Here is a 24,014-nt window from a genome sequence, read left to right as displayed (position 1 = left end):
AACACTGTGCAAATGAGAGAAAGGAGCTTAACTCACTTCACAAATCAGCCTAAGGTAGCAGCTCTGGCTACGAAATCAGTGAAGTGGAGTTGTAAAGGTGCTACTGGGCAAAATTAAATAATAAATTTAACTGACATCACAGAACAGTTTTAAAATGCAACTTTTATAGCACTTGTTTAATGTTATACATGATACAATAAACTTGCAGTAAACAGATCTAATATTTAAAGGGTTTTCTTTAAGACTGCATCGGCACACAGTAAATTGGAAGTTTTTCAAAGCTGTTGATCTCTCAAGTCTTCATCTCCCCTAGCTGCAACTTGCACCAGTAATAAACTGGTTAAACATAGCAACAACTTTTGACTCACTCGTGTTTTAATTTGTACAATCGCAAAACCTCCACTAATAATTTACTTTTTCCTTTCTTTTTTTTTTGCACAGTGGAAACCTTTCAGTGTTGTTACCACAGAGAGTCTCGCAAAAGGTTTGTATGCAATAGACCTAGAAGATGTGGATCAGGCTTGGGTTCTAGTATGGTCAGGAATGTAAATTGCTTTGAGAGTACAATTTGTTTTGCTACATGTGCTACTGTATTACTTTGATTTTGAGGGAAGAGGGAACACCCCATCACCTGCACTCAAGTGTGCAATTTTTTATACATCTATTTTCTGCTGTAGTTTGATAGACATACTTCTGATATGCACAAAAATACTACCTATATGTACAAAGAGTACAGAAAACAGAAAACCAATTTAGTGCAAGAGACACTTAAATATTTATCTGAACACAACAAGCAGTTAAAGGAAGATCAAAGATTCCATACATATAATTATAAGGCAGATGGTCTTTTTTTTAATACAAGATCTTAAATACGCTGCTTATAATAAGAGGTAGAATATATAAAAAATTTATTTCAGAAAACATCTGTTACTTTAACACAATAATTTACTTGACTAAGTTTTTAAAAAGTATCCCTGTTTGATTTTTTCAGGTAAATAAAAGAAGTCCAGCTATGGAAGCAGAAGATTTCGTGCTCTACGTCTATTTTACTTACTGGAAAAAAAGAGAAAAATCTTCTTTCATCCCGTCAGTGCTCAAGAATTAACCAAGCCCTTTTTGGGGCTGTAAATTTGAAGATTCCGGGTGAGAAGATTTGGTGGTGATTCTTGATCTTCTAGTGTTACACGTAGCAGGGTACAATTGTCTAAGTAAGGCAGTAGAACCACAAGCTCACTATTACCTTTTTTAATAGGCTAGTGACAAGCAAATAAAAACAGGAATTTATTTAATCTCTACAGAAAAAAATAAAAAGGTTACTCAGACTCCAGCACCAGCAGGCTCACTTTGTTTCAGTAATTAAAAACTGTCTTTCCAACCTTGGTAGCCCACTTAAAGTTCATGTAACCATGGCTTCCATTCATGTTTCTTAGCACAGCCAGGAGAGGCCGATATTTTCTCCTTTGTAATTCAATAAGGCATACATTAAATCTGGATTTGCATTATTAAATTTTGGAAAAGTAGTGTTAAAGCTTCTCTTTCTCCCCTCCCCAGCCATTAATATTCAATAATGTTTATTTTATTAAATAGTTAATAAAAACAGTTTTTTAATACATTCAGACAATCATGGTAACAATAAAAATGAAGAAAATATATGTGTCAAATTCTAAATGAAGCACAATTCTAGAAGGTACACTTAATGTATGAAGCGGAACACACACATAAATCAGAGTAACACAGATGAGCATCTTCTAAGGTCCTCTCTCACCAGAGAACAGGATTGTCCAGTTTGGAAAAACCAGGGTCTTTTCTAAGATCCATGTATGTTCCATTGCTCACCCAGGAGTCATCTGTGGATTTCCTGTCAAAAGATTAAACGATTTCCTGCATGTATAGCTGAAGACTTTTGTACTTTTGCTGCCCTTTGGTTTCTTGGTCCTGCCACCCCCGTTTAGGTCTTGAGTTGCCCGATTTTCAGAGCTGGTAAACACCACAGTTTGCTTTGACTTCTGCTGGAATGGTGAGTGCTCAGTACTTTTTAAAATCAGGCTCTAGGCTTCTCCCTTGCCTCAAGGTTCACAGCCAACTTCCTGGAAACCCTTGTGAGAATGGTTTTCCTAAATGATCCACGATATTACTTTTGTCTGCACTGTGACTGTCTGAATCTAGACCTGTCTTTAACTTCACTCCAAGAATAGCTTATGGCAGTTATTTTTACAGTGGTAGTGCATAGAGGCCTCAATCAAGGGTCAGGGTCCATGGAGTTAGGCACTGTATGTATAGACAGGTCCTGCTTTGAGAAGATTATAATAAAACTTTAATCTAACAGAGCATTTATGACCCAACAGCCATTTACTCTAAAATTATTTTAAATAAAGCCAGGTTTACTCATTTTAGAAGAGAGAAAATCCAAGTAATCAAAAGGTAAACCCTGTATAATCCATATCTGATCTAAGGTTTGGGTAACAACCTTGCTAGAGATTTTACCCTATTGATTTAAACCAAAGCACGTGCCCCACATACTCTTAGAGTGACTCTACCTTCATGTTGACCTGCCCTGATTCTCTGTTAGAGCTCACTACCCTCATAATTACACTTCTACCAATATACATTTACATATGTTCCATCTTTCCCAATATTTAACCAAATTTTGTTTCTCCAAATCAAGGGGCATTCCCTCCTGCAATCTGCCTTTGGGGAATATTGAATAGATCAACAATTTCTTCATATTAAAGGATCTGGGGGAATGCACAATTAAACAGTACTCTGGTCTCTTACCGGCTACACTGACTGGTTAGCCTGCTGGAGGCAAAGCTTGCTTCCCTTTAGTCAAAATCATCAAGTTACCATCCGAGTTTAGTAGTTATAGCTGATATTGGGTAATCAGAGATTAACTCATCCCCACTCCTCATACACACAAGGAATTTTTTTTAGTCACCTCTTTATACTTACATTGGAAATGTTCCTATATTTCTCTCAAATTCTCCCTCTAAAAGTAATACACCTACCCCCACTACAAAGAATTAATTCCTCATGAATCCCCAGGCCTTTTGTCTTGATAGATATCTGTTCTACTCTGAATCTGGCCCCAACCTTCCTACTAGATCCTGAACCAAGGACATGGCAGGTAAGTGCAATGTTCTCTCCAACATTCATTTTTAAACTTGTAGTCGCCAAAGCCTGTGTTAGCCATTTTATGTTATGAATGCAAGGTTTCTCTCTCCCCCCTTATATAGACAAAACACATTCAAATGATGGAAGTGACTTCATTGCTTGCGTAAAGTGTCAGATTGCTAGCCCAGGAAACAAACCTGCTGCACACGGCGTTCCTGTCGACTTCATTGGGAGGGCTATGCAGAGAGGGCTTACACAGAGCAGGTGCCAAGCTTAATCCTTCCACTTCAATTGTGTGCCTTAACTCTTACTCAAAAGGGATGAAAAGACAAGTTCATTCCCCAGGCAAATTCAATCTGCAGCCTCGGTATGGAGACTGCCAACTGAGATTTGTTTTCCAGGATTACAAATATAAACAAAAAAAGTTTAGGGATGTCATGGGGAAGGGCATATTTGTTCCTTGGCTACTAATCTAAGTTTGAAGCAAGTTTATACGGCCAGGTTCCAAAAAAAACATGGTTGTAAAAGTTGACTTATGGAAATACTCATCCTCTGCCCCATGGTGATACAAAGCCAGTGCTGTGACGCAAAAACTTCACTAAATTACAGTATTTCCCATTGGTTACATAGTACCTGAAAAATCTAGGTTGATGCTCCAGGTTGTTTTCTTCTAGAATCTTTCGCCGTTCTCTCTGTAACTGTTCAATCCTCTGCTTTTGCATTTCAGCTCCTTCAATATTCCCTTCCTCTAGAAACCTATAGTACAGCAATCATATAAGAACCAAAGATTATTGGTGCTTCCGCTCTTTGTTTTTGCAGTGCCCTCTCATTGACTCAAAGTTTCAGCATCTGAACTCTAAGATCCTCCAGTTTGTAGTTCAGCTATTGTGAACAATTAAAATCAGCAGAGCAAAATTTTTCATTCGCATAAAAGGAAAGTGATGCATCAAACTGGGAGAGGTTGCAAGCACTTTTGAGGACAGGATTAGAATTTAGATTACATTCAATAAAGACAAGTGCAAAGGACCATAGTTAGGGAGGAAAAATCCAATGCACAAATAAAAAAAGTGAAATAAATGGGTAGACAGCAATATTGCGGAAAAGGATCAGGGGGTTATAGGGATCACAAATTGAATATGGATTTCCACCACATCTTCAACAATCACCACCCGTCCATCAGACACTCTCTAGAACATTCCCACACCAGCGTCATCTTCAACAACGGAATCCTAAGAACAACTACATACAAGAAACCCACTGATCACCACACTTACTTCCACAGATCCAGCCAAGAAATTGGTTTCTACAGCCAGGCTCAAAGATACCACAGAATATGCTCCTGAGAGAAAGTCCAGGATACACACCTAAGCGCACTTAAAACTGCTTTCACCAAACAAGGACACTCTGCCAGAGAAGTAAATTGCATCATGGAACGGGCCACCCAAATACCCTAGGAGCATCTGCTTCTGCTACAGAAAAAAACCCACCTCACTGAGAGCACAGCCCTAGTTGTCACCTACCCCACAGGGGTTCCATTGTGGGGTGGGGTGATGTCAAAGAATTACAATCCATACTTGATGAGAACCACATACTGAAAGCAATCTTTCCTGAACCCCATATTCTGTCCTTCAAGCCACCACCTAATCTCGCCAAGATCATCATCAGAAGCAAGCTCCCCACAGGCCAGGACACATTAACTCAAAGTGGCACCAGATCCTGCCAGAACAATAGATGCAAAACCTGCAGACATATATCCACTGCTACGATGATTAAGGCTGCAAGCCTTTCATGGAAGTCTTGGAAGGCACTTGGAGTGGCCCTGGGGCCAGCCGTACCGGCCGCTGCTCTGGCAGCCCTAGGTAACTGGTCCCAGGCACTGTCCCAGAGTATCAGTCCAGGAGCCCCCTCCCATAGCACCTAAGATTTAGTTAGGGGTATTTTTAGTAAAAGTCATGGACAGGTCACTGGCTGTGACATTTTGGTTATTGTTCATGACTTTTACTGAAAAATACCCATGACTAAATCGTAGCCTTAATGATGATCAATATCCCTCTCCCCAACATTCTGTTCAATAACCATGGGTTCTATACATGCTTATCACAACACGTGGTGTAATTCATCCAGTGCATCAAATGCTCCAACAACTGTGCGGGTGAAACCAGACACTCATACAGAAATGTGATAAAAAGACAAAACACCATATCACCCGGGTGAACACTTTTCACAAAGTGATCACTTCATATCTGATCCGTCCGTTCTCATCCTAGAGAACACCTTCAAAAGACAAGCCTGGGAGCTTAAATTCCTAACTCCACTAGACTCTAAAAATCATGGACTTAGAGATACTGTCTTCTTACAACAAAATGTACAACACCCTGACTGCTAACCCTTAATTGCCTACTTTGTTTTAAGTGGTCTCCCACAGCATGTGTGAACCCCTTATGCTTAACAATCTGTCAACTTGTTATATTTAGCTCAGACGCTCTGGTTACCTTCCTCAGACCTGAAGGAAAACTCTGAGAAGCTCAAAAGTTTGTCCCTTCCACCAACAGAAGTGGGTCCAATAAGAGATTACCTCGCCTATCTTGTCTCTCTCAAATTGAATATGAGTGAACAATGTGATACTGTTGTGAAAAGGCAAATGTCATTCTGGATTTATTACCAGGAGTGTCATATCTAAGATGCAGGAGGTAATTTCCCCTCCCCCCCCACTCTCCTCAATGGTGAGGCCTTTGCTGAGATACTGTGTCCAATTTTAGCACCATACTTTAAGGAGGATGTGAATAAACTGGAGAAAGTCCAGAGGAGATTAACAAAAATGATAAAAGGTTTAGAAATCACAGTGTCTGAGGAAAGATTGAAAAAAATTGGGCATGTTTAGTCTAGATAAGAGAAGACTGAAGAGGAACATGATAATTCAAATATGTAAAAGGTTGTTCTAAAACAGATAGTGATCAACTGTTCTCCATGGCCACAGAATAGCTGTAGTAATCAGCTTAGTTTGCAGCTAGAGCAATTTAAGTTAGGTATATGAAAAACTTTCAAACTAGAAGGGTAGTTAAGCTCTGGAATAGGTTACCTAAGCAGGTTGTGGGATCCCCATCACTGGAGGTTTTTAAGAATAGGTTAGGAAAACACCTGTGAAAGATGGTGCAAGTATACTTAATCCTGCCTGAGCTCTGGAGGATGAACTAGACCAGTGGCTCTCAACCTTTCCAAACTACTGTATCCCTTTCACGAGTCTGATTTGTCTTGCGTACCCCCAAGTTTCACCTCACTTTGTACTTGCTTACAAAAATCAGACATAAAAATACATAAAGAATAAGGAATATATATACAGAACATGTTACCTTTGGTCTGGCCTAAATCGTGTGTCAGTAGGTGGTAGGAATGGCCTAGTCTGTGGGTCCAATTCATTTAACTCTAATGCAAACTGTGTAAATCCATAAAACTGCTCATAATCTTTAGGCCTGGGATCTAAAAAACAAACAAACAAGTATAGAGTGTGCAAATTAGGCTTTTATCTTTTTTTTTTGTTATGAAGTTCTGCTATTTTAATATGTTAAGGCTTTAAAGCTCACACCACCCCAAATAGCTTCTTGGAATCTCAGTCAAAATAAATCAAAAATTAATACATTACATATTGCAGAAGGGCATGACTTCACAGCTTGATACCATTTTGGAGAGAGATGGGTGCAAACCATCTAACTTTGTGGGAGTTCATATTTGAATCAGATTGCAGTACTGAACTTTTTGGGCCCATCTTTAATTTCTAAGAACAGGCATCCACTAAACATCTTCAGAAACTTAAAAATGTCCCTTTTATTTTTTAGAAATAAACCCCTAACACCTACACTTGCCCAAATGTGGAATTGAGACCCAAAATAAGGGGAATACAGTGCAGAAGGAAAAAAAATCCCTGATTAGTTTCCTTACCAGAAGTAATATTTCAGAAATCTAATTATACAATTTAGCTTTTCAGATTTAAGTTTTACACATTAGAAGCAGAAGAGCAAATTTGTGTACAATAATAATAAACCTGGACCTAACATGTAGCGCAAGATGAGGTATGAACATAGGGGTAAATTCATTCTCAAGCAAATTTAAATTCTGCACAAGTGTTGATTATACTGGTTACTAACTTGCTCGCCATATGCAGGTTGGTGAAGACGGGGTCCCACAATGTATACTCTCGTGCCATTTCCCAAAAAGCCGATGCACTACTTTCCCATTTCTGTCCATGACAGTGCCTTCAATCTCATGCATATTAGGATTCCAATATTTTGCCTATAGTTAAAATGAACAGAAACAACATTGCTGCAAATTTGGAAGCATGAACTATTTTGCCATTTAGATATGTTATTGTTGTAGGACTCATATGAGGGTACTTTTTCTTAAGGAATAGTTATATGTAAGATCTGGGACACACATCCATTCATTTTCATCTACACTACACAGTTTTACAGACATCAAGCAACCCCAGTAATTTTAACTAGTTGACTTGCAAAACCTCTTTAAATGTTTATAAAAATCTCTGAAAGTTCCATTTTTTTTTTAAGGGCAAAGTTAAGCAGAGAAAGATAAAGCAGGGACTGGACTTTGATTTTACAAAACCCAAGGCAGAACGAGAGATGGGTCAGATCTATGGCCTGTTTATCTAAACTCCTTCACTTCTGCAAATTTGAGAGATTGATGCTCAGATAAACAGTTCCACTTTTAGCCAGTTTACAATGCAGAATACTTAAGATTTGCAATACATCTCAAACTTTAAAATCTCAGTTCCAAACACTAACTGTATATAACGTCTTTGTAATTTTTCAGTTAAAAATAAGCATTTGAAAATCATTTCAGTGTTACCTAGAAAGTGACATAATACTCATGGGAACAAATCAACACAAAAATGAAATTTCAAAGGATGTTTTACAGTAGTTTATTTTCCCCTGTTGCAGATGCATGGTGCATGCAACAGCACTTATGTTTGGATGGAAGGGATGAAACAAACACTTGCTCCAAGAAACTTAGATAAGGAGAACCAGGATTGAGGCAAGTATCTCAATATGATATGCAAAAGTCTCATTCAGGTAGTGACCAGCCTAGTCAATAGATGCCTTGCTGGGTTTCTAGTTGCCATGTGCTTCCAAGAAGCCATTTTAATCCACTGCTAATATAACTTTAAATTGGATGGTCAGGAGTACTTCATGCCTCCTACTGATGCATAAGCCTTAGACAACAACTCAGTACTAGTTGTACTAAGTACTAAGCTAGTACTCTGGGTACACAAAAGGGATAAGTAGAGTACTGGCTGCTCACCTGGAGTCTTGTTAGGCACTTGGACTGTGAGTGCCAATTCTATAGCTGCTGTTAAAAGATAACTTGAAAGCAAACAGAACAGACTGCCCCACAGGGGTTTAGTGAGCGGCACGTGGGGAGTCACCACTAGTGGATACCTAGTGCCTATCTTTAGTCAGAGGCAGCTGGAAAGTACCCATTCTTCCCCTACCCTGGTGGTTTCTTCCCACATCTCAGGAGTCTCCTCACACCAAGCAGCAACTTTTACTTTCTGCCTGGCCCTCCCTAATGAAATGCAATTTTTAGAGTTCTATTCTCCTCCTGATGTACAAAAATCTCCAACACACCAGTGTCAATTATAATTAGATCAAAGGGAAAATGTAATTCATAAGCAGCCCAAGGAATAAGAGTACCCTGCTGGACATGACTCTACTATATAGCATCCTCCTTACAGCAGCGCTCATTAGAAAAAGTATTAACAACACTGTGGTGAGTGAAAGTCACACCTTTATGAAAGTCAGTTTGCAGAGACAAGTGTCATCATTCAGGTTTTTGATGATGATCTCTCCGTAGTGTTCAATCCATCTTTGCCCACTTAAGATGTTATGGATACAAGAAGTCACCTTATTCCACACAAAATGGTCTCTGAAACTTGAAGCAAGATAAAGAGGTGATTGATGCCATCCCTAAAATAACCAATGAATTCATAACAATGACTAATGGAGGAATCTTCTTATTCAAAAATGTTAAATGAGTCTTTCTAAATGCATCAATCTTCTCTCCCTTTCCCCTCTCCCTTCCTGCGGGGCAAGCACAATGACACAGCAAGAAAATCCATTTCCCTGAAAAACCTTTGCACTTCTGATGTAAACCATAGCATTGAATTCAGTTAGTTCTCTTAGCTCATCCAAAGTTAAAAAAACAGTGCTCGTATTGCATACAACAATTGATTAAGGAAAGAAACATTAGCGGCACAGGAGCTAGCAAACAGAGCTGAAAACGGGAGTTTTAGTGGGAGTTTGTATTGTGGTGCTTGTTTGGGGTTTGTTTTTGCTGTGGGTGGTGGTGTTTTGGTGTGGTTTGTGTTTCTCAGATTAACAGGATTTAGGTGGGAAGGCTATAACAGATACAGAGGCAGCAGTGGGAATGACTCATGTAGTGGAAGACACAATGGAGAAGACTGGATGTGGAAGCTGTGGTATGTACATGATCCTGAAGGGGGTACCCGGTAAGAGTTTTGTCTACATGAAATGCCGTCTGATAGAGCTGATGGAGGGAAAGATCTGAGGTTTGGAGATGCAGGTGGAAAGTTTGGTTGAGTTTAGAAAGGGGTTCGAGCAGATTATGGAGCAAAGACATGAGGTATCTGAAGGGAAAAGCTCAGACTTGCAGATGGAAGCAGAACTGAGGAACTTTGAGGGGAGACTGGGTGAGGAAAGTGGTCAGTGGAAACATGTGACTAAAAGCACCAGGCAGAGGAAAAGATGGGCTAGTGAAGGAGAAATAGAGCTCAAGAACAGGTTTGCAGAGTTGGAAAATGAAGAAGGGGCTCAGCAGGTAGTCACTGAAGGTGGTAAGGCAAGGAAGAAGAAGAGAAGAGCAGCTAGTTCTATAGGAAAAGGGGAAGAGTCATAGATTCATAGATACTAAGGTCAAAAGGGACCATTCTGATCATCTAGTCCGACCTCCTGCACAACACAGGCCACAGAATCTCACCCACCCACTCCTACGAAAAACCTCACCTATGTCTGAGCTATTGAAGTCCTTAAATCATGGTTTAAAGACTTCAAGGAGCAGAGAAGCCTCCCTCAAGTCACCCATGCCCCATGCTACAGAGGAGGCGAAAAACCTCCAGGGCCTCTCCAATCTGCCCTGGACGAAAATTCCTTCCCGACCCCAAATATGGCGATCAGCTAAACCCTGCGCATATGGGCAAGATTCACCAGCCAGATACTATAGAAGATTCTTTCCTGGGTAACTCAGATCCCATCCATCTAATATCCCATCTCAGGGGATTAGGCCTATTTACCCTGAATATTTAAAGATCAATTACTTACCAAAATCCATTATCCCATCATACCATCTCCTCCATAAACTTATCGAGTAGAATCTTAAAACCAGATAGATCTTTTGCCCCCATTGCTTCCCTTGGAAAGCTATTCCAAAACTTCACTCCTCTGATGGTTAGAAACCTTCGTCTAATTTCAAGTCTAAACTTCCTGGTGGCCAGTTTATACCCATTTGTTCTTGTGTCCACACTGGTGCTGAGCTGAAATAATTCCTCTCCCTCTCCAGCATTTATCCCTCTGATATATTTATAGAGGGCAATCATATCTCCCCTCAACCTTCTTTTAGTTAGGCTAAACAAGCCAAGCTCCTTAAGTCTCCTTTCATAAGACAAGTTTTCCATTCCTCGGATCATCCTAGTAACCTTCTCTGTACCTGCTCCAGTTTGAATTCATCCTTTTTAAACATGGGAGACCAGAACTGCACACAGTATTCTAGGTGAGGTCTCACCAGTGCCTTGTATAATGGTACTAAAACCTCCTTATCCCTACTGGAAATGCCTCTCCTGATGCATCCCAAAACCGCATTAGCTTTTTTCACAGCCATATCACATTGGCAGCTCATAGTCATCCTATGATCAACCAATACTCCAAGGTCCTTCTCCTCTTCCGTTACTTCTAATTGATGCGTCCCCAGCTTCTAACTAAAATTCTTGTTATTAATCCCTAAATGCATAACCTTACACTTCTCACTATTAAATTTCATCCTATTACTATTACTCCAGTTTACAAGGTCATCCAGATCCTCCTGTATAATATCCAGTCAATGAAGACTACACCAAATATGAGCCCCAGGAAGATACAGGATGGGTTGAAGAGGATTATAAAGGGAGTATAGGAATGGAAAGAACTTGCAGCCAGAGGGAACAGGGGAGAGACTGGAGAATAGCACCATCACCAGGAAAAGGCAGGTCTATGTGATTGGCGACTCTTTACTGAGAAGAACAGACAGGTCTGTAACCAGAGCTGATCCAGAAAATAGAAGGGTGTGCTGTCTTCCAGTTGCTAAGGTACGGGATGTAGACCTGAGGTTGAAAAAGATCCTAAAGAGAGCAGGAAAGAATCCCCTAATTATCCTTCACGTGGGAACAAATGATATGGCTAGATTATCGCTGGAAAGGGAGACTATGCTAGGCTGGGGAAGACACTTAAGGAAATTGAGGCTCAGGTAATCTTTAGTGGGATTCTGCCTGTTCCTAGAGAAGGGCAACAAAGGCGTGACAAGATTATGACTATCAACAGATGGCTTAGGCAGTGGTGCTATAAGGAGGGTTTGGGGATGTATGGCCACTGGGAGGCATTCACGGACGGAGGACAGTTCTCTCGGGATGGACTTCATCTGAGTAGGGAAGGAAATAGACTTCTAGGATGGAGGCTGGCACAACTGATTAAGAGAGCTTTAAACTAGGAATTTGGGGGAGGTGGTTGGGAGATGTCCAGGTAATCTCCACGCTGGATTTTAGCATTGAGAGGGAAGAAAACGAAGTAAGAAAGAATACAGCCGTGGGTAGGAGAATGTATACAAGAAGGAAGGGCAGTGTGGATACCAGTCTAATAGGTCATACTGGCTGTAGAATGTCTGTGCCTAATCGGGTAAAGAATGTGAGCGAGGCCAAACAGCAAAAATTAAGATGTTTGTACACCAGTGCTAGGAGCCTAGGTAACAAAATGGAGTAACTAGAGCTACTGGTGCAGGAAGTGAAACCAGATATTATAGGGATAACAGAAACATGGTGGAATAGTAGTCATGACTGGACTACAGGTATTGAAGGGTATGTGCTGTTTAGGAAAGACAGAAATAAAAGGCAAAAGGTGGTGGAGTAGCATTGTATACTAATGATGAGGTAGAATGTAAAGAAATAAGAAGTGATGCAATGGATAAGACAGAGTCTGTCTGGGCAAAAATTACATTGGGGAAGAAAACTATTAGAGCCTCCCCTGGGATAGTGCTTATGGTGTGCTATAGACCACCGGGATCTAATTTGAATATGGATAGAGCCCTCTTTAATGTTTTTAATGAAGTAAATACTAATGGAAACTGTGTGATCATGGGAGACTAACTTCCCAGATATAGACTGGAGGATGAGTGCTAGTAATAATAATAGGGCTCAGATTTTCCTAGATGCGATAGCTGATGGATTCCTTCATCAAGTAGTTGCTGAACCAACAAGAGGGGATGCCATTTTAGATTTCGTTTTGGCGAGTAGTGAGGACCTCATAGAAGAAATGATTGTAGGGGACAATCTTGGTTCAAGTGATCATGAGCTAATTCAGTTCAAACTGAACGGAAGGATTAACAAAAATAAATCTGCAACTAGGGTTTTTGATTTCAAAAGGACTGACTTTCAAAAATTAAGGAAATTAGTTAGGGAAGTGGATTGGACTGAAGAATTTATGGATCTAAAGGCAGAGGAGGCCTGGGATTACTTTAAATCAAAGCTGCAGAAGCTATCGGAAGCCTGCATCCCAAGAAAGGGGAAAAAATTCAAAGGCAGGAGTTGTAGACCAAGCTGGATGAGCAATCACTCAGAGAGGTGATTAAGAAAAAGCAGAAAGCATACAGGGAGTGGAAGATGGAAGGGATCAGCAAGGAAAGCTACCTTATTGAGGTCAGAACATGAAGGGATAAAGTGAGACAGGCTAAAAGTTGAGTAGAGTTGGACCTTGCAAAGGGAATTAAAACCAATAGTAAAAGGTTCTATAGCCATAAAATAAGAAGAAAACAAAGAAAGAAAATGTGGGACCGCTAAACACTGAGGATGGAGTGGAGGTCAAGGATAATCTAGGCATGGCCCAATATCTAAACAAATACTTTGCCTCAGTCTTTAATAAAGCTAGAGAGGATCTTAGGGAAAATGGTAGCATGACAAATAGGAATGAGGATATGGAGGTAAATATTACAATATCTGAGGTAGAAGCGAAACTCGAACAGCTTAATGGGACTAAATTGGGGGGCCCAGATAATCTTAATCCAAGAATATTAAAGGAATTGGCACATGAAATTGCAAGCCCATTAGCAAGAATTTTTAATGAATCTGTAAACTCAGGGATTGTACTGTATGACTGGAGAATTGCTAACATAGATTCTATTTTTAAGAAAGGGAAAAAAAGTGATCCGGATAACTACATGCCTGTTAGTTTGATGTCTGTAGTATGCAAGGTCTTGGAAAATTTTTTGAAGAAGGAGAAAGTAGTTAAGGACATTGAGGTCAATGGTAGATGGGACAAAATCCAACATGGTTTTACAAAAGGTAGACCGTGCCAAACCAACCTGATCTCCTCCTTTGAGAAAGTAACAGATTTTTTTAGACAAAGGAAACGCACTGGATCTAATTTATCTAGATTTCAGTAAGGCATTTGATACTGTGCCACATGGGGAATTATTAGTTAAATTGGAAAAGATGGGGATCAATATAAAAATTGAAAGGTGAATAAGGAATTGGTTAACAGAGAGACTACAGCGGGTCCTACTGAAAGGTGAACTGTCAGGCTGGAGGGAGGTTACCAGTGGAGTTCCTCAGGGATCGGTTTTGGGACCAATCTTATTTAATCTTTTTATTACTGACCTTGGCACAAAAAGTAGGAGTGTGCTAATAAAGTTTGCAGATGATACAAAGCTGGGAGGTATTGCCAATTTAGAGAAGGACTGGGAAATCATACCGGAAGATTTGGATGACCTTGTAAACTGGAGTAATAGTAATAGGATGAAATTTAATAATGAGAAGGGTAAGTTTATGTATTTAGGGATTAATAACAAGAATTTTAGTTAGAAGCTGGGGACGCATCAATTAGAAGTAACGGAAGAGGAGAAGGACCTTGGAGTATTGGTTAATCATAGGATGACTATGAGCTGCCAATGTGATATGGCTGTGAAAAAAGCTAATGTGGTCTTGGGATGCATCAGGTGAGATATTTCCAGTAGAGATAAGGAGGTTTTAGTACCATTATACAAGGCACTGGTGAAACCTCAGCTGGAATACTGTGTGCAGTTCTGGTCTCCCATGTTTAAGAAGGATGAATTCAAACTGGAACAGGTACAGGGAAGGGCTACTAGGATGATCCGAGGAATAGAAAACCTGTCTTATGAAAAAAGAGACTCAAGGAGCTTGGCTTGTTTAGCCTAACTAAAAGAAGGCTGAGCGGAGATATGATTGCTCTCTATAAATATATCAGAGGGATAAATGCTGGAGAGGGAGAAGAATTATTTCAGCTCAGTACCACTGTGGACACAAGAACAAATGGATATAAACTGACTACCAAGAAGTTGAGACTTGAAATTAGACAAAGGTTTCTAACCATCAGAGGAGTGAAGTTTTGGAATAGCCTTCCAAGGGAAGCAGTGGGGGCAAAAGACTTATCTGGCTTTAAGATTAAACTCGATAAGTTTATGGAGGAGCTGGTATGATGGGATAACATGATTTTGGTAATTAATTGATCTTTAAATATTCATGGTAATTAGGCCCATTAGCCTGTGATAGGATGGGATCTGAGTTACTACTTTCTTTCCTGGGTATCTGGCTGGTGAATCTTGCCCATATGCTCAGGGTTTAGCTGATCACCATATTTGGGTCGGGAAGGAATTTTCCTCCCGGGCAGATTGGAAGAGACCCTGGAGGTTTTTCGCCTTCCTCTGTAGCATGGGACACTGGTCACTTGCTGGAGGATTCTCTGCTCCTTGAAATCTTTAAACCACGATTTGAGGACTTCAATAGCTCAGACATAGGTGAGAAGTTTTTCGCAGGAGTGGGTGGGTGAGATTCTGTGGCCTGCATTTTGCAGGAGGTCGGACTAGATGATCATAATGGTCCCTTGTGACCTTAATATCTATGAATCTATGCCCATTTTGTTAAGTGTCCACTGTTCACAGTCCCTCACCAACATCTAGGGCCTGACTGAAAGTCCGCTGAAGTCAAGGGGAGTCTATTGACTTCAATGCATAAGTGAGTTTGTGCTCTAGATAAGAGCATAACACCACAGACTTAATTCCTGAAGAGGCAGTTGCATACTAGAGCAAGAGCAAAAAGAAAAAAATATTAATAAAATAAACTAACAAGGTAATTATATAACATTAACATGTATATTTCAAGCAAATTCTCCATTTTTAAAAACAACGAACATTTAACAATGTCTGAAAATGAACAATTAAAGGAAGGTTGATAAGTGTTCAAATGTCCTCTCAGTTCTTATGGTCTCCAATATATATGCATATTTAAAATACCACATTGCACATTCCAAAACCAACCTTAATTCTGCCAATCTACCACCTATAGAAACCTTCCTGCACCCAACACTACACTGAACACTGTTTTCATAGGCATCATTACCTGCAAACTGTACAGGGCCCGCAGACCATCTTCCAGTTCACCAGCCCCAAACCACCGATATCTTGCCTCTTACCCTCCATCTACAGATTTCTCCCTCCCCAATTCAGACTTTCTAGTATGGACAAGAGACCACAATACATCATCCTCTATTCTCCATATACAGACCAGAAACAGCAGCATTTCCAAATCCACAATTCCACTATGAGGCTGAAAGTCTAATTTATTTCACAAAAAGAAAAGGAGTACTTTTGGTACCTTACAGACTAAAAAAAATTGTTTGAGCTGTAGCTTACAAAAGCTTATGCTCAAATAAATTTATTAGTCTCTAAGATGCCACAAATACTCCTTTTCTTTTTGTGGATACAGACTAACACGGCTGCTACTCTGAAATCAAATTTATTTCACTTATCCTCCCTCTGTGGAATGGATCACCATGTACCCTCTCTATTTACCCTCAAAAATGTGAGGAGAATCCCAGCCTTCTACTGTTACAGAGTAACATATCTTTACCCAGTCCAGTGTACACAAACTTTCATGTACTCCATTCATTACAGCAAGCTAGTACATTGATAATCAAGGAGCGGAGAAAGGAGTTGACATACCTGTATCCGTAGAATAGATTTTCCAGTTTTAGTCAATGATTGCAAAGAATTTGGAAGTTCCAATTAAGATGTAAACTTACTCCAGATCTGCAGACACAACCTGAGATCTGAAAGTCAAGCTGAATTATCTTGTTCTCTCACGTACCAGTATCATCACTGGTAATAAAGTATCTGAGGGCCATATCATGATCTCAATAGCATCAATGAAGACTTAACTCCGACTGGGCTCTCAGATACCAGGCTGAGTTAACAGCTGGTAAAAATATTTTAAAAATTCTGAACTGAGTAAATTTGAGATAGCACCATTGAGACTCAAACCTAGAACTCCAGAATACCATTTTATGCAATCACTTTTCAGACTAGAAATGCATTTTAAGTGACGTGCCCCAAATCACTCAAAGTGGATAGAAAAACTAGGATTACTACCCAGTTTTATCTTGATTCCCAATCCTGTGCTTTAACCATTACACCATGCTTCCTTATCTAATATTTGCCCAAACTCCTTCCCTTTCCTCCAAAGCTCTCTATAAACCCACCTGTTCCATTAATCCTTCCAGTGAGTATGATGCATGGTCATGAGTTTGCTTTACATGACATTATACAGGATTGTCTTTAGAACCGAAGTTTTTGGGACAGGGACCCATGTGGCACATGTGCCTGCATCGTGAACATTTACAGATAGATATAGATAAAATTATGTTCACAGATTTTACAAGTTGTGTTGCAAAGGAAAATTAGGACATCAAAAGACAAAAGAGATGAAGAAGAGGAAAGAAAGTACATAGAGACAGAGTGTAGAGAGGCATGGTATAAGAGGCAAGGTGGAGAGAGGAAGTTGGTAGGAGGACACTTGTAAATATTTCTCAAGGAATAGTGCTGGGGCAAGTGTGAGGAACCACACCTTTAAGTCTTACAGTAGATATCCAGAAAGAAAAATGGCTATTGCTGCTTCTATAGAAACCAGAGAAAGTGGGAATGGTGCTTGGGGGATCAATTCCTTCCTTTTTGCCACAGTCTTTTCAACTTCTCCTCTGTTCTCTCTCACCTTGAAAATCTTAGTCTGAAGAAGTATTTTATTTCTGTAAGTCTTAGAGTCCAGTGCTCTACTGAGTCAATAATTCTAGGACTCAGAAAAGAATCACTGCTTCCAAAAGGTGCCAATTCAGCAGAACAGGGGACAAGCAGACTAGCTGGGGCAGCAAAGTTAAAGGACCTTCAATATCAAGTATACCTTTTAAATAACAATGAGAACAAAGGAGGAGGCAGCCACTCCAAATGACCCCTCATTGGGGCTGTTTTGCACAAACAAAGCGAACTACATGGAATGAGGGTAAGGAGAAACATTTTGCTCATGAATTCAGGTAATGAAGAACAATTAGTGAAAATGATTTTAGCCTTTAACTTTTATGGGTTGTTTTTTTACAGATCTATGTATACTCTTCTTGGTGTACCACACAGTGCAGAGTCAAACTTAACAGGAATAAACTAATAAATGTGGACTCAATCATCTCTTCATGATAAAGCTCCTCTTCTTACTTCACCACCCCCGGAGCCCAGAAAGGAACCTGATGTAATGTTTGCATTGCCAGCTAATGAATACATATTTTGTTTAATCTGTATATACATACAAGTTTTGTCTGTCTAGCCAGAGCTTTTAAATGGCAGGTTAATTCAATTTTATTGTTTAGGAAATAGCAGATTTAAATGGAACACTGCTCAAACTTTAGACCTGTGTTTTGCAACAAAAGATTGAAATAGGCCAGATTCTACCATGGAGTTTTAATCTTTCGAGCTAGTAATGAATACTCTGTGCCACAGCAGCCCAGGAACACCTTGTTTATTTCTTTTCTTTTTAAATCAAAGGATATTTATTAAGCACTGAAGTTGTGTAATTCATCACGTTAGCTGTTGATTTCACACAAAAGAATATGCTGCTTTTGCTATTTATTATTAATAGTAATTATTTATATTGCAGTAGGGCCCAGGACCATTGTGTTAGACACTGTAGAAAACACAGAACAGAGTCCCTGACCCAAGGAGCGCTTTCATTATTAAGGGCAGCTAATGTTGCCAAAGAAAGAAAAGACTCCATGACCCCCATATACCACAAGTATGAAGCCCGCAGCTTTCCCTTAAAAAAAAAAAAAAGGATAAATTAATTTTCTAAGTATTTGTAAAACAATTGTAACTGTGTATAGATAGAAGAACTGCTAAAGGATTTTAGACTTTAAACCAATAGCAAAAGGCTCCGAGAGGTATACTACCATACTGTAGTTGTGGTTCTATTTTGTAAATGCAGCCCTGCTTTGTCTGTGGATAGTAATATGTTGATGCAGCACTTACGCTGGCAGAGTTACATGTGTTGTACCAATTGGAACGATTTCCATGGACTTTCCCCAGAATTTGTTTTTCCATCTCACATCTGAAACAGAAAAACATTGACACATTTAGTAGTAAATACAGTCAATAAAACAATTTCTGAGAGGAATTATTTTGAAAAAGCCTTATGTAATAAAGTGTTTGAGATCCTAAGCAAAGTTTCAGCTATTGACCTGCAAATAGTTTCTCATTTTTCCAAGGGATGCATGTATAACATGTCAACCAGAAAGTCAAAGCCAGAAGTAGAAGAAAATGAAAATATTCTTTATCAGATTTTGTTCAAATGAATGGAATTGGAATGAACAATTCCTAGATAACATATACTTCATTCACACTCAATATTTTATTAGAACAAGGCCATCTCCAAAAGCAAAACTCATATTTCAAGGAAATTGACTTGTGAAACACACACAAAGATATGGCTTCTGAGCAGTGTAAGATGGTACTGTTCTGGGGTGCACGGCTGAAGAGCTGCGGGGGGGGGGGGGAGGGAGAAAGGAATTTGGCTAAAGCCTCTCTGTTGTTGGTTCATGAGTGGCTGGGAGATCATTCCTGTCATTCAGTTTGGTGTCTCTCTTTCTCTGTGTGCGCACGCATGTGCGCAACACCTGTCAGAGGTTTGTAGCTTGGCAACAGCATCACAGAAAGAGGGATACCTAGGATTGCCAACTTTCTAATTGCACAAAATCAAACACGCTTGCCCTGCCCCCAGCCCGAGATCCCACCCCAATCATTCCATCTCCTGCTTCCTTTGTTGCTCGCTCTCCCCCACCCTCACTCACTTTCACTGGGCTGAGGCAGAGGGTTGGGATGAGGAAGGGGGTTGAGGTGCGGGCTCTGGGAGGGTGTTTGAGTGTGGGAGGGGGTTCTGACATGGGGCAGGGGGGTTTGGGATGCAGGCTCTGGGAGGGAGTTAGGTGCGGGGGGTTCTGACCTGGGGCAGAGGGTTGGGGTGCGGGAAGGGGTTCGGCCTCCAGACTGGTGGCACTTACCTCAGGCAGTTCCCAGTAGGTGGTGCAGCGGGGCTAAGACAGGCTCCCCACCTGCCCTGGCTCCGCACTGCTTCCAGAAGTGGCCGTCACGTCCAGCCCCTAGGCAGAAACGTAGTTAGGCAGCTCTGTGTGGTGTGCAATGCCCACAGGCACTGCCCCTGCAGCTCCCATTGGCCGCAGTTCCTGGCCAATGGGAGCAGCAGAGGTGGCGCTTGGGACAGGTGTAGCACAGAGAGCTTCCCTGATCGTTCTTGCACTTAGGGGACGCAGGGACATGTCGGTCACTTCTGGGAGCTGCGCAGAGCTAGGGAAGGCATAAAGCCTGCCTTAGCTCTGCTGCACTGCTGACCGGACTTTTAACTGCTTGATCAGTGGCAGTGACTGGAGTCGCCAGGGTCTGTTTTTGACTGGGGACTCCAATTGAAAACCAGGTGTCTGGCAACCCTAGGGATACCCCAGGTTGGTGGGACAGAGGGCTCAGTAGTCCACAGTCTAGGTTGCATCCCGGGAACGCTGTCACAACTTCAGGTAATGTTGATCTTCTACTTATTATGTGATATGAAGTGCTGCCATATAATAGACGTGTCAATAGTACACAGACCTCTCACAAAGTTTAAGTGTTAAGGTACTGTACGGACACTTATGAGATGCTTTATGGTCTCTTATGTAGTAAGGCTGTCATATTTAAAGATCAGTATATTGGAAACATCTCAAGAAAAATGTAGCATGAGAATCCAGAAAGTTTGGGTAACATTTGTACCAAATGAGGAGTTAACTGGAAGCTGTACCTGTGGTAGTCAAGGCACAGATACTGCAACGGTAGGTGCTTTAGAAGAATAGAGAGACCAGTATTTATCAAGGTCTCCTTAACATGTGACAGTGGAATAGGCAACCAAAAGTTTCAGTTTCACAATGTGGAAAAAAATGGTTACCAGAATAAACAGCATGGTCAGAACCCACTCTCCTGCCTCACAAGTTTTAATGACCTCATTAATGAGAAAGACGCAGCAGAGCCAGCTTAGAGGACAGAGTCACAATAGAAAAGGCAAGGTAGGGTTGGGTGGGGACTGAGGAGCAGAAAGAGGAATATTCTTCAGAAGACCCCCACAAAAACTGTCACTCAGCATCCAGTTCCTCCAAAACATACGAATGATCAAATTCCAGGAACCACAGCTCTCTCGAGAGGAAAGAAGCCTCTTAAATTTAGAGAGCCTAAAATACTCCATCCTGACAGCTTTGCCAGGCTCAGCAAACCCTGGACTAGACCAAAGTTCCCTCCTTTTAACAAAGGAGGATGTAGGATTGGGAAACATTCACACCATACAAAGAACTTTCCTCACACACTAGCTGTTTTAGGATTAAATTTCTTGATGCTTAGAGTTCCACAAATGATGGGGACTGTCCTGTGGAAAGATGTGGCAGCCTTAGCCCCAGCATTCTCCTAGCAAAAGTCAAAGTGTTGTCAGAGTACTCTAACAGCTCATCCGACTACTTTTTAATGAACTACACGTGCCCAGATTCTGTCTCCTCAGGCACCCAAAAGGAAACTAGATTCTCACTTACAACGCCAGATTCTTTCTGGAGGAGCATTTTGTTCTCACAATGCACAAGATGTTATCATAGCCAGAGATGGTATTTAAAAAAAAACAAACACAAAACCAGCCATTTGTATAGCGTCTTCAATTTTATTAGACAGTTTCTTCCTTGCCATGATACTATACAGTCTTCCTTGTACATTGTCTGGCTCTTTTGCCTGAACTTTTAACCATTAGCTATTTCAGGTCAAGAATAAAGGACTCTTGTCTTGTATTTATTTGCAAGGAAGAGGAATACGTTGAATGATCAAACAGACTAGTAAGAGCCCCAATTATTTTAAATATGGCCACAGGTGTAATAACTATACTGAAGTCAGACAACACAATTAAAAGACAGACTTCAAGCAGCCCAGATACGTCATGCATTGTCAAACCTCTCACGTTCAAAGGGTTTAAATCAGTTATGGGGACATGGTTAGGTTCCATCTACTCTATTTCTTAGACTAAGTATATTGGTCAAGGGAAAAGCCTGTTGTAACTAGGTCCCATGACTTTGCCATAGTTGTGAAGCAGGCGAGGTCTTTGCACCCATGTTTTTTGGAAAAATTGGGAATCCCAAGACAGGGGCTAAAGAGTCAAACCAGACAAACGCCTATCAGGTTGTAATGATTTCCTTTTCCCCTTATGGTCTCAGTTTTAAAAAATGGTACATAGGTTTCTCCATTGTCTTGTCCAAATCTCTTCCGTGGGGGTCGTGGTGGGAGTGGAATTAAAATGTGGTAAATCCTGCAAATGAATCAGACCAGGCCCTAGTTTTCTAGTTCTAATCACATTTTTAAATTTTTTTCTAAACTTGAGATACAACTTTTCCAATGCTTTATTTAAGCTACAGCACAACATTTCCAGGTTGTTTTAGAAATGCAGATGTTTGTACTGGTAAAATACCATTCGTTATTATTCAGGAATGATTTCACAAACGCTATAAAAGGCATGCCATAGTCTAGGGGCTGAGATTGCCTAGAGCAGTTCTAATATTACTGAACAGCTCGGGAGGCCTGTCTTTCTTGTTCGACTGGAGGTTTAATGTTAGACATAAAATGAAGCCACCATGAAAATGACAGCAGTAAATGATAAACTAAAGAATTACCTTGCCAAAAAGCAAAATTCACAGATTCAGCATGACATGCAGATATTGGTGGGTGATGACTGACCTAGTTGGAAGAAGGGAAAAAATGCATTAATGTTTACCAAGTTCATTAGAATCTGCTTAAATTTTTTCATGTTTGAATTTTACAGCTTAAATGCCTCATTTTCCTTTCATAATTTTGTCCTTAAGGGAAGCTAGTAGAATTAACCGATAAGCACTGATGATTAAAAAGGGTTGTGGGAAGAGGGATTTCAAGCAAATATTACAAAGAAAAGACCTGTGACATTTGTGGGTTGGGTGAACTATTAACTGCATATGTTGCACATGGTCACTCATTTAGTAATTACATATGGCCTGAGGTCCCATGAATGTATTAACAGTAGCCACAAACAGATATGCAAAAACAAAGGATCAAGTTCACTTCTGGTGTAAGCAGAGTAAAGGGAAAGTTGGCTTCATTTTCAAAGCTGCGGATACCCAAAAATCCCATTAACTTCAATGGAAACTGATGCTGCTCAGCACCTCTGGGAAAAAATCAGACCACATAACCCCATCTTCTAACAATAGCTGCTACAATACACAGTCTTCTGCACTTGTTCTTCCCAGCAGAAAACCTCAACCACAGCATTTCCTCAGAATTCGGCTTGTGTAGTTGCATAGACCTAAATTAGGGCAACCGCCAAATAAAGCCAGGATTGTAAAAAATAAATAAATTTGATGTTGCAGAGAAAGAAAGAGGAGGAGTGTGGTAAAGCAACCACACAGGGTAGAAGCAGCAGTCACCACATTCACATTCATTTCTTGATAGATGTGAGTAGGAACTGTGTTAAATGACAGACATTCAATGCCAGACAAGTAACAGGAATGAAACAAAAATTTATTTTCTCTCAAGAGTAAATACATGCTACTTGGAGTCACATTTCTGTTTTAGCTGGACATGTAAATAATGCAATTTATTTTCTCCTCTGTTATAATTTCTCTTATTCCTTATTAAATCCTTCTGTTTTTTCTGTAAAGGCATTCATGTCCTTATTGAATATCCTTTAACGTATTGTGGCGAGTCTAATATATAGCTAACCTTTAGCACTGTCCTAACCCACATTGGGATGATAGTCTCCTTCTCAGGTGGCACTGCATTCACCCTAGTTTTTAAAATATACTCTATGCGCTAAATATTTACACTGGTAACAGGGCAGAATTATTCTCCTCATTTATTATCTGTATTATAGTAACACTTAGAGGCCACAACCAGGTGCTGGCAGACACCTGATAAACAACAATCCCTGCCCCAAAGAACTTTCAATCTAAATAGATCTGACAAGAAGTTGGCTGCCCTGCTTGCTGCATGTTGTGTTTTTCCTGTATTTCTCTGTACCTGCCAACTGCTCCCTCACCCTCTTGCCAGTAAATTCACTGTATTACCTTCCATTTTTATTTAATATATGCACATAGTGGAGTGTGTCTGTAGGATAATAGAAGCCTCCATGATGGTTCTTAGATTCCTACCAAGTTAGAAATAACAGTGTTTTTATTATTTGCTTTATTAAGGTTGCCAATTTTGGTTGGATG

The 24,014-nt window shown here is 40.3% G+C and overlaps 1 protein-coding gene across 5 annotated transcripts in view; it reads right to left on the bottom strand.

Moving 5' to 3' along the window:
- Positions 1 to 1,607: 1,607 nt before the first annotated feature.
- Positions 1,608 to 24,014, bottom strand: part of OSBPL3 (oxysterol binding protein like 3) — a 135,724-nt gene continuing 113,317 nt past the window's right edge. For all 5 annotated transcript variants that reach the window (XM_043509159.1, XM_038391864.2, XM_043509160.1 and 2 more), the window contains 7 exons: positions 22,446 to 22,509; positions 18,736 to 18,814; positions 8,907 to 9,051; positions 7,254 to 7,398; positions 6,462 to 6,588; positions 3,745 to 3,867; positions 1,608 to 1,858 (listed from right to left, as the gene is read on the bottom strand). In XM_043509159.1, coding sequence (XP_043365094.1) covers positions 1,762 to 1,858; positions 3,745 to 3,867; positions 6,462 to 6,588; positions 7,254 to 7,398; positions 8,907 to 9,051; positions 18,736 to 18,814; positions 22,446 to 22,509 — 780 coding nt within the window. In that variant the 3' untranslated portion in view covers positions 1,608 to 1,761. The remainder of the gene's footprint in view (positions 1,859 to 3,744; positions 3,868 to 6,461; positions 6,589 to 7,253; positions 7,399 to 8,906; positions 9,052 to 18,735; positions 18,815 to 22,445; positions 22,510 to 24,014) is intronic.

Source organism: Dermochelys coriacea, chromosome 2, assembly GCF_009764565.3.
Source record: "Dermochelys coriacea isolate rDerCor1 chromosome 2, rDerCor1.pri.v4, whole genome shotgun sequence".
NCBI lineage: Eukaryota > Metazoa > Chordata > Testudines > Dermochelyidae > Dermochelys > Dermochelys coriacea.
Note: the sequence above shows the minus strand (reverse complement) of the source record. Positions and strands in the feature narration are given on the sequence as shown.